Consider the following 12,545-nt stretch of genomic DNA (forward strand, 5'->3'; position numbering starts at 1 on the left):
TTGAGCCTTCACTGGTGCATCTCGTAAAGAAAGTAAGCACACTCTGCACTTCTATGGATTCAAATTGTCCTGAAAGTATTGTTTTGGTGGGATCTGGGAGGCTCATGCGTTATCTGTATTGAAGAGAGAAACAGCAGAAATTGAGTTGTTAGATAAACTTTTCATTTTGGCTTCTCACGTCCTCCTCATTCTGCCCCAAATGCTGGTACCTTTCTCCTCCACCTGGAAGTCCTCCGGCAGCAGGTTGTCCTGTCTGCTGCCCAAGCTGAAGGCCAGGAAGGCGAGGATGAGCGAGTCCATGATGCTGATGATGGCCAGGATGTAGGCCCAGCGCACGGTGCAGTTGCCCAGGGTGTATTTGTCGGTCCGCTGGCCACACATCCGCTTCACCTCCTCCGAGTCCCAGCCGTCGGGATAAATCATGCAACCGATCACCATGCAGCCGCCTGAGAAACGGGCACAAGAGGGTGAGAACCTTGAGGTGAGTCGAGAAATGAAGAGAATGGATGAATGAAAACAGAAAAAGTTGCATCTTTCGGGTTCCATCCATAATGATTTTTATGTAGCACTTGTGCTTGTTTGGGTTATGGGTGAGCTTTTAATTACCGTAATCAATTTTCTCGATTAATCCCCCCCGGAAAAATACAACATTTTGCAACAAATATATAGATGGCATTGTTTGAAAATCTATAAGACAATGTAATATTGTTCGTACTGTATGCAGCTAATGAATTAATAATATAGCGTTTCAGTTCCACATTTTGCTATATACAATATTTGAAATTCAATACAGTAGTAGCTGCTTTAGTTTTATTTTCGACACCACTTCAGCCGCAGACACGTACACACAGCCCTTGCTTGGTTTAAATGACCACGTCAACTCTCGGGTAACACGTAGTAGCTAGGGCTGGAACAGTAGAACACAAACAGACATCTACAGAGCACACACAACCATATGTTTCCGTTTCACTTCTTTCATACATCCATTTATTTTCCATATTGTTGTGGAATTGTGACAAGATGTGGGGTACACCCTGGACATGTAAACAAACAACCATTTGTATGGAAGCGTGTACCTGTCAATGTGGACAAAATAGTTTTTACTGGGTTATGTCATTCGAACGTAAAATGGAGGCCAAATGCTAAAAACATAGGAGTGTGATGTCACAAAAAACGCATGCGTCAAAGTCAAAGAAGAGAATCTAATTTTTCTTTTGGTAGGTTCCATGTTTTTTTTATAGCAAAAGAACAATTCTGTGGGCTTTACAAAATCAGTCAAAGTCAAAGAAGAGAATCTAAAAACATAGGAGTGTGATGTCACAAAAAACACACCTGTAACATGTTTTTTGTTTTTTATTTATTTTATTTTTTTTATTCTTTTTCTCTATTCATTGAGAAGCATTGAACTAATTTGATTTATGTGAGGATTATTTTTTTCAAAAAGTGATGAAATTTGACAACTGTAACAACAATCTGCCTAATTTTTGTGTTCTGGTCAGACAAAAGCAATACAACACGCAGTTTGTTTTCACCTAAAGGAAGCGGTTGCATTGCGTTGCAATATCAGAAATATCATAAACGCCTGGATGTTCAGAATTGTTTGTGCTTTCTAATATTTATCTCTTAGGTCCCGGGTTATTATAGTTTTGGAATTTCATTTTAGTTAGTTTTTATTGTGTGTTTTTTATTATTATTATTATTATTATTTTTTTTTTTAATTGTTTTAATTAACTCATTCACTCCCAGCTATTTTTACTGAAGCAACTGAATTTAGAATGCTTTTTGTAGGGAAGGACAATGTATTAAAAAAACGTATTTACACATTTCTGGGTTTGAATGAGTTAATTTTCAGGGTGATTCTGTTATTTAATAAATGCTTAGTTTTAGTTAGTTTCAGTATTAGTTTTAGTTTTAAAATGTGTATTGTGCGCAGTATTTAAAAAACACCATGGGAGCGACATCATCTGAAGTTGCTTTTCTATTGGCTGCTGCTAGATGATGTCACTTCAGTGTGACACCCTTTCAAACCTCATTCCGGCTGTTAATATCAAAATACATCTACTGTACTTAAAATCATATTTAAAATCATCCCCAAAGGCTCATAAATTAAATGAATTACCAAAGACTAAAACGAAGCTTAGCTTTGTGAACATAAAATGTAGTTTTTGTTTTTTGAAAAGTATTTTCGTGTTTTATTTTATTTACATTTTTAGTTAAATAAAATAACCTGGCTTAGGTCCAAACATTATAATAGCTGTCAGTATAATGCAGTGCAGTTTTACAGTACACTACACTTCACTAGTAAACCTATTTGGATCCTGTTACTGTATTCAACTGTGTTGCAGGTGTACCTAATGTGTTGACCTGTGTCTGCTTTATATCAGTGTTCACTGACTGGAGGCCAGCTGCATCCAGGCGCAGATCTTGTACACACTGCCGGCGTTGCAAAAGAAGAAGAGGCTGAAGCACACGATGCTGCCCACCACCAGCAGCGTGGAGATGCCCACGAAGAACATTGCCGTCTTGAAGGCCCCGGACGGGATGGAGCCGAAGTCCAGTGCGCTGCCTTTGCAGGTGAGCTCCGAGGTGAGCGCGTTGCCGATGCAGTAGTGGAAGAGGCCGAAATAGCCGGCCTGGGGAGTGTTGACGCTGTCCCCGATCCAGTAAGGCTGGATGAATACTACCACCGTGATGACTGAAAAAGTGATCGTGAACACGGTCCACAGCACGCCCACCGCGCGGGCGTTGCGTACGTAGTTGGTGTGGTAGATCTTTGCCGCCTCCTGGGCCGGCAACATGGTCACCTAGTTTTTAAGAAAGAAAAAAATTCAAAAGTGCATTTGTTTTGATGGAGCTCCAAAAACAGCTCCTACGCAGTCGAGAGATAATACCACGCACTGGAGGAGCGTTCCACCTTTTAAATACCCCACTGAGTGCCATTCATGTATGATTCATTGTAAAATGATGCGCCTGCCAGGTGGCGACCGGGCTCAGCGGATACTTTCGCTCACAAGGTATTACATTCACTTTCGCTTAAGTGTCAGATATATATATTTGAGAACTCTCACAGCACACCACCAAACAAAGATGTCACAAAAAGTATACTGAACAGATCTTGTCAAAATATCCTCACAAATGTTCTCAGTTTGAAATATGAGCCTGCTCAGTTCAACACAAAGCTGTATTTTGTTACAGCAGCAAGGGTACACAGGTTAATTGAATCTTCTGCCACCTAGTGGACGAGCACTTAACCGTTCTGCCTAGCACTAGGCTGTAGATTTTGATTTACTGTAGTTCTTATTATTTTGTACCAATGTCATGAAATTGTTTAATTTCCCGCATCAGATTTACTGAACTCCAATGCAAATTCTTATTGTTGTTGTCAACTAAATTAAAAGCAGCAGACTGAGCAGAGAATACGATGCAGCTCTTCTACTGGATAGCAATGGAATGGTCAGGTGTACACGTCTATTGAAATGAATGATGTGTGTGTACAAATAACTAAATTGTTGATTAAATTCACGTTTTGTTTTAAGTGTAATTTAGGTGAAGAATAACATAAGTACACAGTGATCATGTAGATTCCACTACAATTACAGCAATGAGTAGCGAGCAACGTGGTAGAAATGTATTTTAACATGATGAACACCAGGTGGCAGTACAGAGCTGGAAAGTAGGCTACTGCATCACTTCGTGGCTTGTTTGGCCTACCTGTATAATTTACCAAATTAAAAGCCAAAGGCAGCAACATGAATAAATCAGAAAGCAAAACTTTTTTTTTAATTATGATTTTTTTTTTTTTTAGAGCATTTAGTATTGTTGTATTATTGTATTTAGTATTGTGCAAGGGGAAATGGTTTACAATGGCTATAAAATCCACATTGAAGTTACTGTTTAATCTTAAACGTTTCTAGTTTCCTGTTAATGTAGTTCTCTCCATCTTCTGCCTTGAAGAAGCCCCTCGAATGCATAACTGACCTCCAAACAATCCCCAAAACCTAATCAGTCAATGCCCCCGTACAATAAACTTCACGGATGGATGAATAATATGTTATGTGACCCCGAGGTTCCCCCTGGGAATCGACATATAATATTTACTCTCCCTCTAGTTTACTTAAAATATTTGTTTGCACTTGATCTTTCAGAGAAAGTGTATCAAATTGATGTATAGCTCTGCACAGGGCACATGTGAACTTGAGTGTGGGCATCGACTTGTCGATGCACTTAGCATTATTAAGTGATGCTCCCCACCAGTGTGAGGGGGAGGCTGTTTATAATCAAGTTTTTTTTTTTTTTTTTTCTGGTGCAGCAATCCAATTTACTCATATGGGGTAAGGGCTTTGTGTGTCTGTTGTTTGCAGATGAAAACAAGCTTGGGATTTCATTTGGTTGCTTGCTTTGTTGCTGTGTGCTGTGCATGCACAGCTTTCTCTCCAGATAAGTCAAATATATTGGTCCTTAAAAGCTCACAACAAAAGATGTAAGTATTTTAAAAATAATTTTGTGCAGTATTCTTAAACATTCCTGTTTGTGTTAGATGAAGAAGTCAAGAACGTCTACTAAAATGTTTGCATACGTGTCGGGGCTCGACTATGGAAGATTCCTCAAGACCACAAAGGAGGAGCAAATCTTCTATCTAAAATTCTTTAAAAACCACAGAACGAGTGGATGATGCTCACCAAGTTGGAATAGGCCACAAAACTATTTCTAAAGGAATGTGGATTTCCCGAGATCATGTCTAAATGAAGAACGCCATTGTGGAAAGTGGTGAATATAAACGTTCTCCCAAGAGAGCATCAATCAACTGTTAGTAGCGAGATCGCGCAGCAAGGAGCCACCATAACTTTGAACCGCTTAGTTTTACCACGATGTTTTGGACAATTCTATGGGAACAGTTTTGTGCAGGCCCTGTACTGCCCCAATTCCCAAACTAACAACTACAAATTTATGTTTGGATGAGTTTGGGGCTGAACAGAATAGCGGCTTTGTCCCTGTTTTGATCGCAAAAATTCCAGGTTTTAATTTTTTTTATTTTTGTAACGTTTTGGTTCCGTGTGGTTAGGTTTTGTTTGGTTTTAGGTGTTTATAGTGTTTTGTCCTGAGTTCTCCCCGTGTCTCTTTATCGTTAAGCTTGTCCACCTGCGTATGTCTTCCCTTCCCAGTTTGTGTGACCAATCAGTGTCCTTGGTCTATTCTGTTTCCCAGGTGTGTCTTGTTAGTGCCTCGTTAGTGTTGTATTTAAGCCAAGTCTCCCCACTTCCAAGTTTCCCACGTGCACGTCCCTGCCGAGTTGCCCCACGTTCAGTCCAGTCATGGCGATCAGTCCGCTCACATCCCGCCCCATCATGGCTACCTGCTTCCTCTTGCCCGGTCTGGTCATAGCGACCAATCCTCTCACGTCACATCCTGTCTTTTACTTGTTTATGGTCAATAAAGTTACTCTCATTTCTCTTCCTGTCATGTGTTTATGCCATTGGGTCCACCACATTCACTCCACACCTTCAACCGTGACAATTTTTAAAAGGGAAGTCAACCTTAAACATGTATTGACAATAATGTTATATGTGACCTCACTAGTCTAAACATGACATTCTGATTATTACAATTGTGGAATACGAGTTATGAAGCAAAATCCAGCCATTTTTGTCCATCTCGGGGTGGCCATTTTGCCACTTGCTGTTAACTGAAGATGACATCACTGTTGCTCAGGCAACAACCAATCACAGCTAACCTATTTTCTGTATTTCAGCTGTGATTGATTTTTAACTGAGACCTGCTGTGATGTCATTTTCTCTCAAGTGACAAAATGACCTCTTTCTGATATTGATAAAAACTGCTGCATTTTGCTACTTCATTCACATTCCATGAACGCAATATTAACCAGAATACCATATATAGACTAGTGTGGCTGATATAACATATTGTCAAGAATGTCTTTTTTATTTTTTATTTTTTTTTTTTTTTTTTTTTGACTATACAAATAACAACCATTTCTCGATCCACATCTCATACATTACAACTACACCCCTGAATTCTACTTTGATCCTCTAGCAGTGACATCACTCAACATATTGACAATCATTTAAAGGCAGTGATGTCATGACATTGCTTCAAACACGCACTAAGCATATGATGTTTTGATGATGATGCACTGGGAGACTGATAACAGATCTGGGCACATTTTTTGGTATTAAAAATAGAAAGAAATTCAAATTACAACTAAAAAGCAGCATTGAAACGCAACCAATCTTTCAAGCCACATCTGACAAAGCTCAGAAAAAAACACCCATGAAAACCAACGTTATGCGTCATGTAGCCAGCCAGTCTGCCAGCTCATTCCTATGGACTGAAGATCCTCATCTGATGCAGTAATCCGCTTCTCTAGGTAAGCGATTTCATTCTAGACTGAAGTGCATGCTTGTTTGATATTTATGCTCGTTCACTTTTGGAAAAATCAAACAAAATTCACCTGCATAAATCTAAATTGCGCACTTAAGCTCAAAATAAAAAAATTAGCGGTACTTGGGAACAGTTGAAACGGAAAAATACAGTGGAAGCTCAGAATTTAAAACCCTTTCAGTTATACAAATTGTTCCTAATATATTTTTTTATCATGTAGAAATCCCACGCAATATAATTTGTATTTATTTACTTTTTTACTTTTTGCAACACTACCACAGAAGGCTGCCGGTAATGGCAAATTGCAAAAGTGAGATGATGACCTTTGAAACCCAAATGGGCGTTGTTGCAACATAACATGACAACAAAAGTGGTTCTTGCTTCTGTGTCTGGGCTGCTCAGTACAATATTTGTCAATGATAACATAAAGTCAAGCTGCACACAACAATTTACTGCCTCATATTTCTCATCACAAATGGTGAGTATAATATACATACATACAGATACTTTGGTTAATTATTACTTGTGTTCGGCTGTGACAATGCATTTTAAATTGTCTGTTTCCTTCTACACTTTTATGTGTCATAAAAGGGTGAGTAGTTTTATTTTAGCCTAATCTTATTATGCAAACTGATGTCATATAAAGGATTTTACGTACGATTAATAAAGACTAAACAATTAGAAAAGCTATGGATCTATTTCGTTAAACCTGACCAAATGTTAATATTGGCTAATTTTCCAGTACTTTAATTCAAGTTCTCTTGATCTAGTTTTAGGACTTACATAAAATGGGAAATTGTATGCAGAAAAAAAGGAAGTCACTCAGAGTTTACAAACTTTCAAGCTCCCTAGTTCTCTTTCTATCCCCTTTGGACCTATCTGGTGTGTCAACACAAAGAGGCTTTTCTACCGGCTCAGCATCTCCTCCTGCATGGCTGCTTGAAAGACTGTTCCCATAGAAACGAGGTGCAGAATGCCCTTAGAGATATAAGGCAGGACGGTGGATGGGGTATCAGAATTTTAGCACAAAGTTACATCAACTAAATAAATAGAACTGCCAGTTAGTATTTACTGTGTATCTTATCAAACAGCCATGATGCAGCTTTGTCATCATTTGACCCCCCCCCCCAATAATAAATAAATGTTCTGGATAAAACGAAAACAATCTAGTGATGTAACTTTAACATAAAGTAATGCAATCGTCAGCAACAACACAACCTCTTCTAAGTGAAAACCTATAAAGGGAAGAAATTGCTACCAGTATAGATAAAATAATTTACTCTTGAGATTTTCATTGATCTAAAAAAAAACTTTAGATATTGTAGATCACACTATATTAATGGAAATATTAGAGTGATATAATGACACAAGAGGTTTAGCACATAATTGGCTGAAAAGTTATATAAATGACAGAAATCTCTAGTATGTGCACCTTAATTTAAAATCAAACGAGGTGAAAATAACTCACGGTGTACCCCAAGGGTCTGTGCTAAGTCCTGAACTATTCATACTTGAGCTATTTAACATTTGCTTCGTCTTTAAAAAAATAAAAAGCTGTATTTACTGATATAAAATCTCAAACGGCTCCTGACTACCATGGAATAAGTATTACAAATATATTTTTTAAAAAAGAAAACTGATTTGAAGAGGTGTAAAACTGAACTGCGCCAGGTTGAGAGGAGTTCCTAATACTTTTGCTCTTCTTGTTCAAAATAAAATTACCAAAATGTTTGGAACCCTTTTCAACATGATGCAGCACAATTTAATTTTATAAAGAATTGAACAAAATAAAATAAAATAAAATAACATAAAATAGAAAAAACATCAACAACAGAGTTATTGTACTGATTTGAATTTCCATATGGAAATTACATTTTCACTTAGCTGTACTTAATGACGTGCCTCATTTTAATGCATTTACATTATGATGCCAAACTTTTTTTTTTTTTTTAAATCACATTTTTATTTATTTATGTCATTTAAAAAGCTTTGGCTTCCGCTTATATTCCATAGTCCCTAAGGTCCAATTGTCCATCGGTGTTAATAGTTGCTTCCTGGCGACCAGTTCAGTGTGTACCCCACCTCTCATCTGAAGTCAGCATGGATAGCTGGGAAGTCAGTTCTCCCGTGACCCTAGTGAGGATTAGCGGTATAGAAAATGGAAGGTCACTGGCTCACTGCAATACAAGCTTGTTGCTACAGCTGTGTGGGTTTTTGGCCTTCTCGTCTGTGTCATGTGACACAGACGGACTCTATTAGTCTTTTGTGAATGAGAGTGAGAGGGACTTGCCAAGAGTTTGTAGCTGACCATCAGGGAACAACTACTCATTGTTGACTTTGTACTCTGGACACGCACATATAGACACAAACAGTGACACCCACCCACACACACACACACACACACACACACTTGTAATGGGGTAGTAGTAAGTCAGCCACTGAGTGAAACTCCCGAGGCCACTGCAGCCATTATGATCTTCCCCGCAGCCTTCAACCAGCCGCCACGCATTCGCAACCCAGCGGGAAGCATCCGAGGCTGGGCAGATATGGAGCAAAGTGTGGGTCAGCTTGTGCCCGCTGGCACGAGAACTGGAATGCTCATCCATAGTGCATCATGTTTATTACTCTCAGTACTGAGGGCTGCCAATAGGGTCGGTCAGCTAACATGTTTTGGTTTGATTTTGATGGAAGTGGTATGAAGGGGCATTAAAAATGGGATTTATGGTTGGTTGTTTTAATTGTAAACAAAATTAAATATTCTTGATCTTATAAATTATAATTACATTTACCACAATGCAATTAAACAAATAAATAATGATTTTATTAAAATAGAAATATTTTACATAAACATTTAATTTGTTGTTTTTATCTCATCTACAAATTACCTGGGCTTGGTTTTAATAATCAAATGTTTCCTCACATCTGATATATCTACAATGCTATTGATATGGTAAACGTACACCGGGATGGGCAACTGATTTATTTGACTTGATTTTATTCGCACATAGACACAAAAAAAACAATATAACAATTGTGACATTAATTAAAGTGTGCAGGAGAGATCAAGAAAACCCATATTGAGTTTATAAAAGGATCTCACCTCATACAAAATCTTCATAATCAGTATACACATTCAATAAGAAAATCAAATATATAGTATGTATAAAATATACTTAATACACTAAGAATGTTAAAAAACAAAAAAAAAGACTTCAAATAAGATAAACTACAATGTATTACCACAACTCTATTAGGCCAATGTACATCATGGTTTAGTGATTTTTGCTTAGTAAACATATTTGGAGTTTGATTTTGAAGTAATTTAATGATGTTGACTGAGTGGATATTTGGATATACTTATTCCATATCTGCGCCCCCCCCCCCCCCCCCCCCACACACACACATCTTATTGAAAACTGACAGAGATGTACAGCACAATGGAAGATGTTATGAATGTTTTTACTAAGCTAAAGAAAAAATATGTAGAAAAAAAAAAAGAGGTGTCTAAAAATTTATTAAGAGATTTAATTGTTTAAAGACCACACTGGCGACCACACACACTGAGTGGCCCTTGATTAACGTTCAATATAATTTTTCCATAATTTTTTTGGGGGGGAAGAACAGAAAAAAATCCAACACAAACAGGAAAAAAACCAAAAACTGAAAATAAATCAGCAATAATGGAAACTCATGGGGACCAAACTACGACTGCACTAGCTCTCGTCTTAAGTTGTAATATCACCATTCACCACTAGATGGCAGAAATGGCTTAGTTGCACATAAACAGGTATTTTTGCTTTTTCTCTGTTCTCCGACATCCTCCCATGCATCCATGTTTATTTGTTCAAAATTCGTAGATATGAATGTGGGCGGTGGGGGGGGGGGGGGGTACTCTGCCCATTGCACAAAGTCATATAGGTTAGTCTTGAGCTCTCCCATGGCCCTAATGAGAATAAGCAGCATCAAAAATTGATATATGGCTACCACAACTCTTGTATTGCACCTAATTGGACTGTACATTGGTACCTCATGAACTTACCTGTGAAATTTAATAGTGATGGTATATTATTAGCGTGCAGGGATTGCACAAAGGTCTTACAAGACTTGTCACGCTGCCAAGATGCGGCGATGAGGACCTGCTGTGCTCTTCGCCATCTGACACACACTCAAATCTAAAACACATAAGCGGCTCCTCTGTAACACATCATCAAACATGCACACACACGCTCATTAAACCCGGCCACGTTTGCCCCGAAGGGCATCACAGGAAAAGTGAAACAACTGTTCTCGATTCAACAGCCTTGGCTCTCACTTGGCCACTCATTTGAGTCAGATGAGCGCCAATTCAGGCAGTTTTGTTCCGGTGGAGAGTCTGAGAGATTAGCTTTAGCAGCTTCTAAGCCAAATATAGAAAACGCATGTGAGGGATTATAGAGACATCAAAGAATAAAGATGGGGGAATACATTAGGGTGCCGTCTCATGTTCCATCTCTCGCTTGTGGCCTTTCTTAGTCAATAAAGTTGGGGAGAAAAACGTTCCATGCTAGTTTTCAATACTCACTGAATTATATAATCTGGTATGATTGACAATGTCAAATACTCATTGACTAAGTGTTTTATAACCTTTATTTTACATTCGAAATATCTCACAGTATACAACCAAACAAAAATATCACAAATTATTTACAGTATCCTCAAATAATTAGAGCGCTAGCTAGGAGGAAGCTAGTAGCAACGTCGTAGATGGATTTAAAATGGGACCAAAGAGAGAGGGAAAAAAACATCCTTTTGATCTGCAGTTGTCCAGGGTATGGCGCAGAATCCTGGAGGTTAAAAATTATTTTTAACTAATCCTTCCATGTGTCAACACTTAGTGTAGGTAACATCGTAACAGTGTTTGCCTTTCTTCACATATTGACTATATGCGTATCTACAACTCTTTGGAAATAAGGATTACGCAGCCCATTGTGGCAATTAGAAAACTCAAAAGTCTTGAGGATTTTGCAACCCACACAGTTATGAAATGTGCTTTTCTGAGGAGGTGGCATTCAGGGTAGCGATTTGTTACATTTGCAAACATGCCCCAAGAGAAACAAATGGGACTTGGTAACCAAACAGAGAATACATCCTTATGTAACGTGTGGGGAAGTTCACAGGATAATAAGACATGCCTACTGTATACAAACTATGTTGGTGTGTACAGTGCCCTTTGCTGTGGCTGTTGCACAGGCCAGCCAGTTCCTAGCAGCAGATCTATGGGGATTGAACCTTTATCCTCATAACTAGTTGTTTAATCTTGTACGGAATCCAATACTGCTTACGGGGAACTTGGCTTGTGTAGCACTTCCATCGCCACCTGAATCACTTTACTGCATACACCAAATCATAAGCTCCTCAAGCATGCAAACTGAGCTTATGCTGCTTCTGGGCTGTTTTATAACATCAACATCATTATTGTGTGTGATATGTAGTATTATTATACTCATAGGGGCCATACTAAACAACTATTGAAAAGCTGTCGAACACAGTCAATTCCAGAACATTAGTTGACCTCTATTTTTTACCTATAGGAAATTATAGAAATATGAATTAAATGTTTAACTCAACATGGTGGACTACTGGTTCGGACGTCTGCATCACACTTTTTGATTTGTGGATTCACATCTTGGCTCTGGACTTCCTTTGTGATTTATCTTGTTAAAATCCATAATAGTACTACTTCAGGAGCATTCAAAAACAAATTATAAACTAAACTTCAATATTAACTTAAAACAGTGGGAAGAAGTCAGCCTTGGAATAGAAGAGACAAAGAAGAGAAAGGGCTTCCTCTTCTGAAGATTTGACTCAGCAGGAGGAAGTGTGCTGAATGTAACTTCCCATCTATGCTAAGACAAATTCACTCCATATTCTGTAAGACGATAACAACCAAGAACATAACAACGTCTCCCTGAGTACCTCGAGGCAAAGCGTCACGGAAGCAGCGTGTTGTGTTTACTACAGTAAAAACAGAACTCCTTCTAATGTCGCCGCCAGTAGGTAGCTATTTTATAGTGTGGGCGTGGCCTCACGCTGTGGGTGTGAGCTAATGGGCGGGACCGCAAGGTAAGAACTCTCAAGCAGTTAGTTGAAACGCCTGTCAATCAGAT

General features: G+C 38.5%; 1 protein-coding gene across 1 annotated transcript; it reads right to left on the minus strand.

Annotated features, from left to right (window-relative positions):
• Positions 1-174: 174 nt before the first annotated feature.
• lhfpl5a (LHFPL tetraspan subfamily member 5a) lies at positions 175-2,798 on the minus strand. Its single transcript, XM_077529243.1, has 2 exons — positions 2,396-2,798; positions 175-446 (listed from the first exon to the last, which is right to left on the minus strand). Exons 1-2 carry the CDS (start codon positions 2,796-2,798, stop codon positions 175-177), a joined length of 675 nt encoding a protein of 224 aa, XP_077385369.1.
• Positions 2,799-12,545: the final 9,747 nt, after the last annotated feature.

This window comes from Festucalex cinctus, chromosome 8 (assembly GCF_051991245.1).
Source record: "Festucalex cinctus isolate MCC-2025b chromosome 8, RoL_Fcin_1.0, whole genome shotgun sequence".
In the NCBI taxonomy this organism is placed as follows: Eukaryota; Metazoa; Chordata; class Actinopteri; order Syngnathiformes; family Syngnathidae; genus Festucalex; species Festucalex cinctus.

What these genes read in the sequence shown, in the direction of transcription:
- lhfpl5a (XM_077529243.1), bottom strand. Translation starts at nt 2,798, where the DNA reads ATGTTGCCGGCCCAGGAGGCGGCAAAGATCTACCACACCAACTACGTA. An exon ending in CTGGATGCAGCTGGCCTCCA is followed by an intron (nt 447 to 2,395) that starts GTCAGTGAACAC and finishes CCCGTTTCTCAG; the next exon opens with GCGGCTGCATGGTGATCGGT.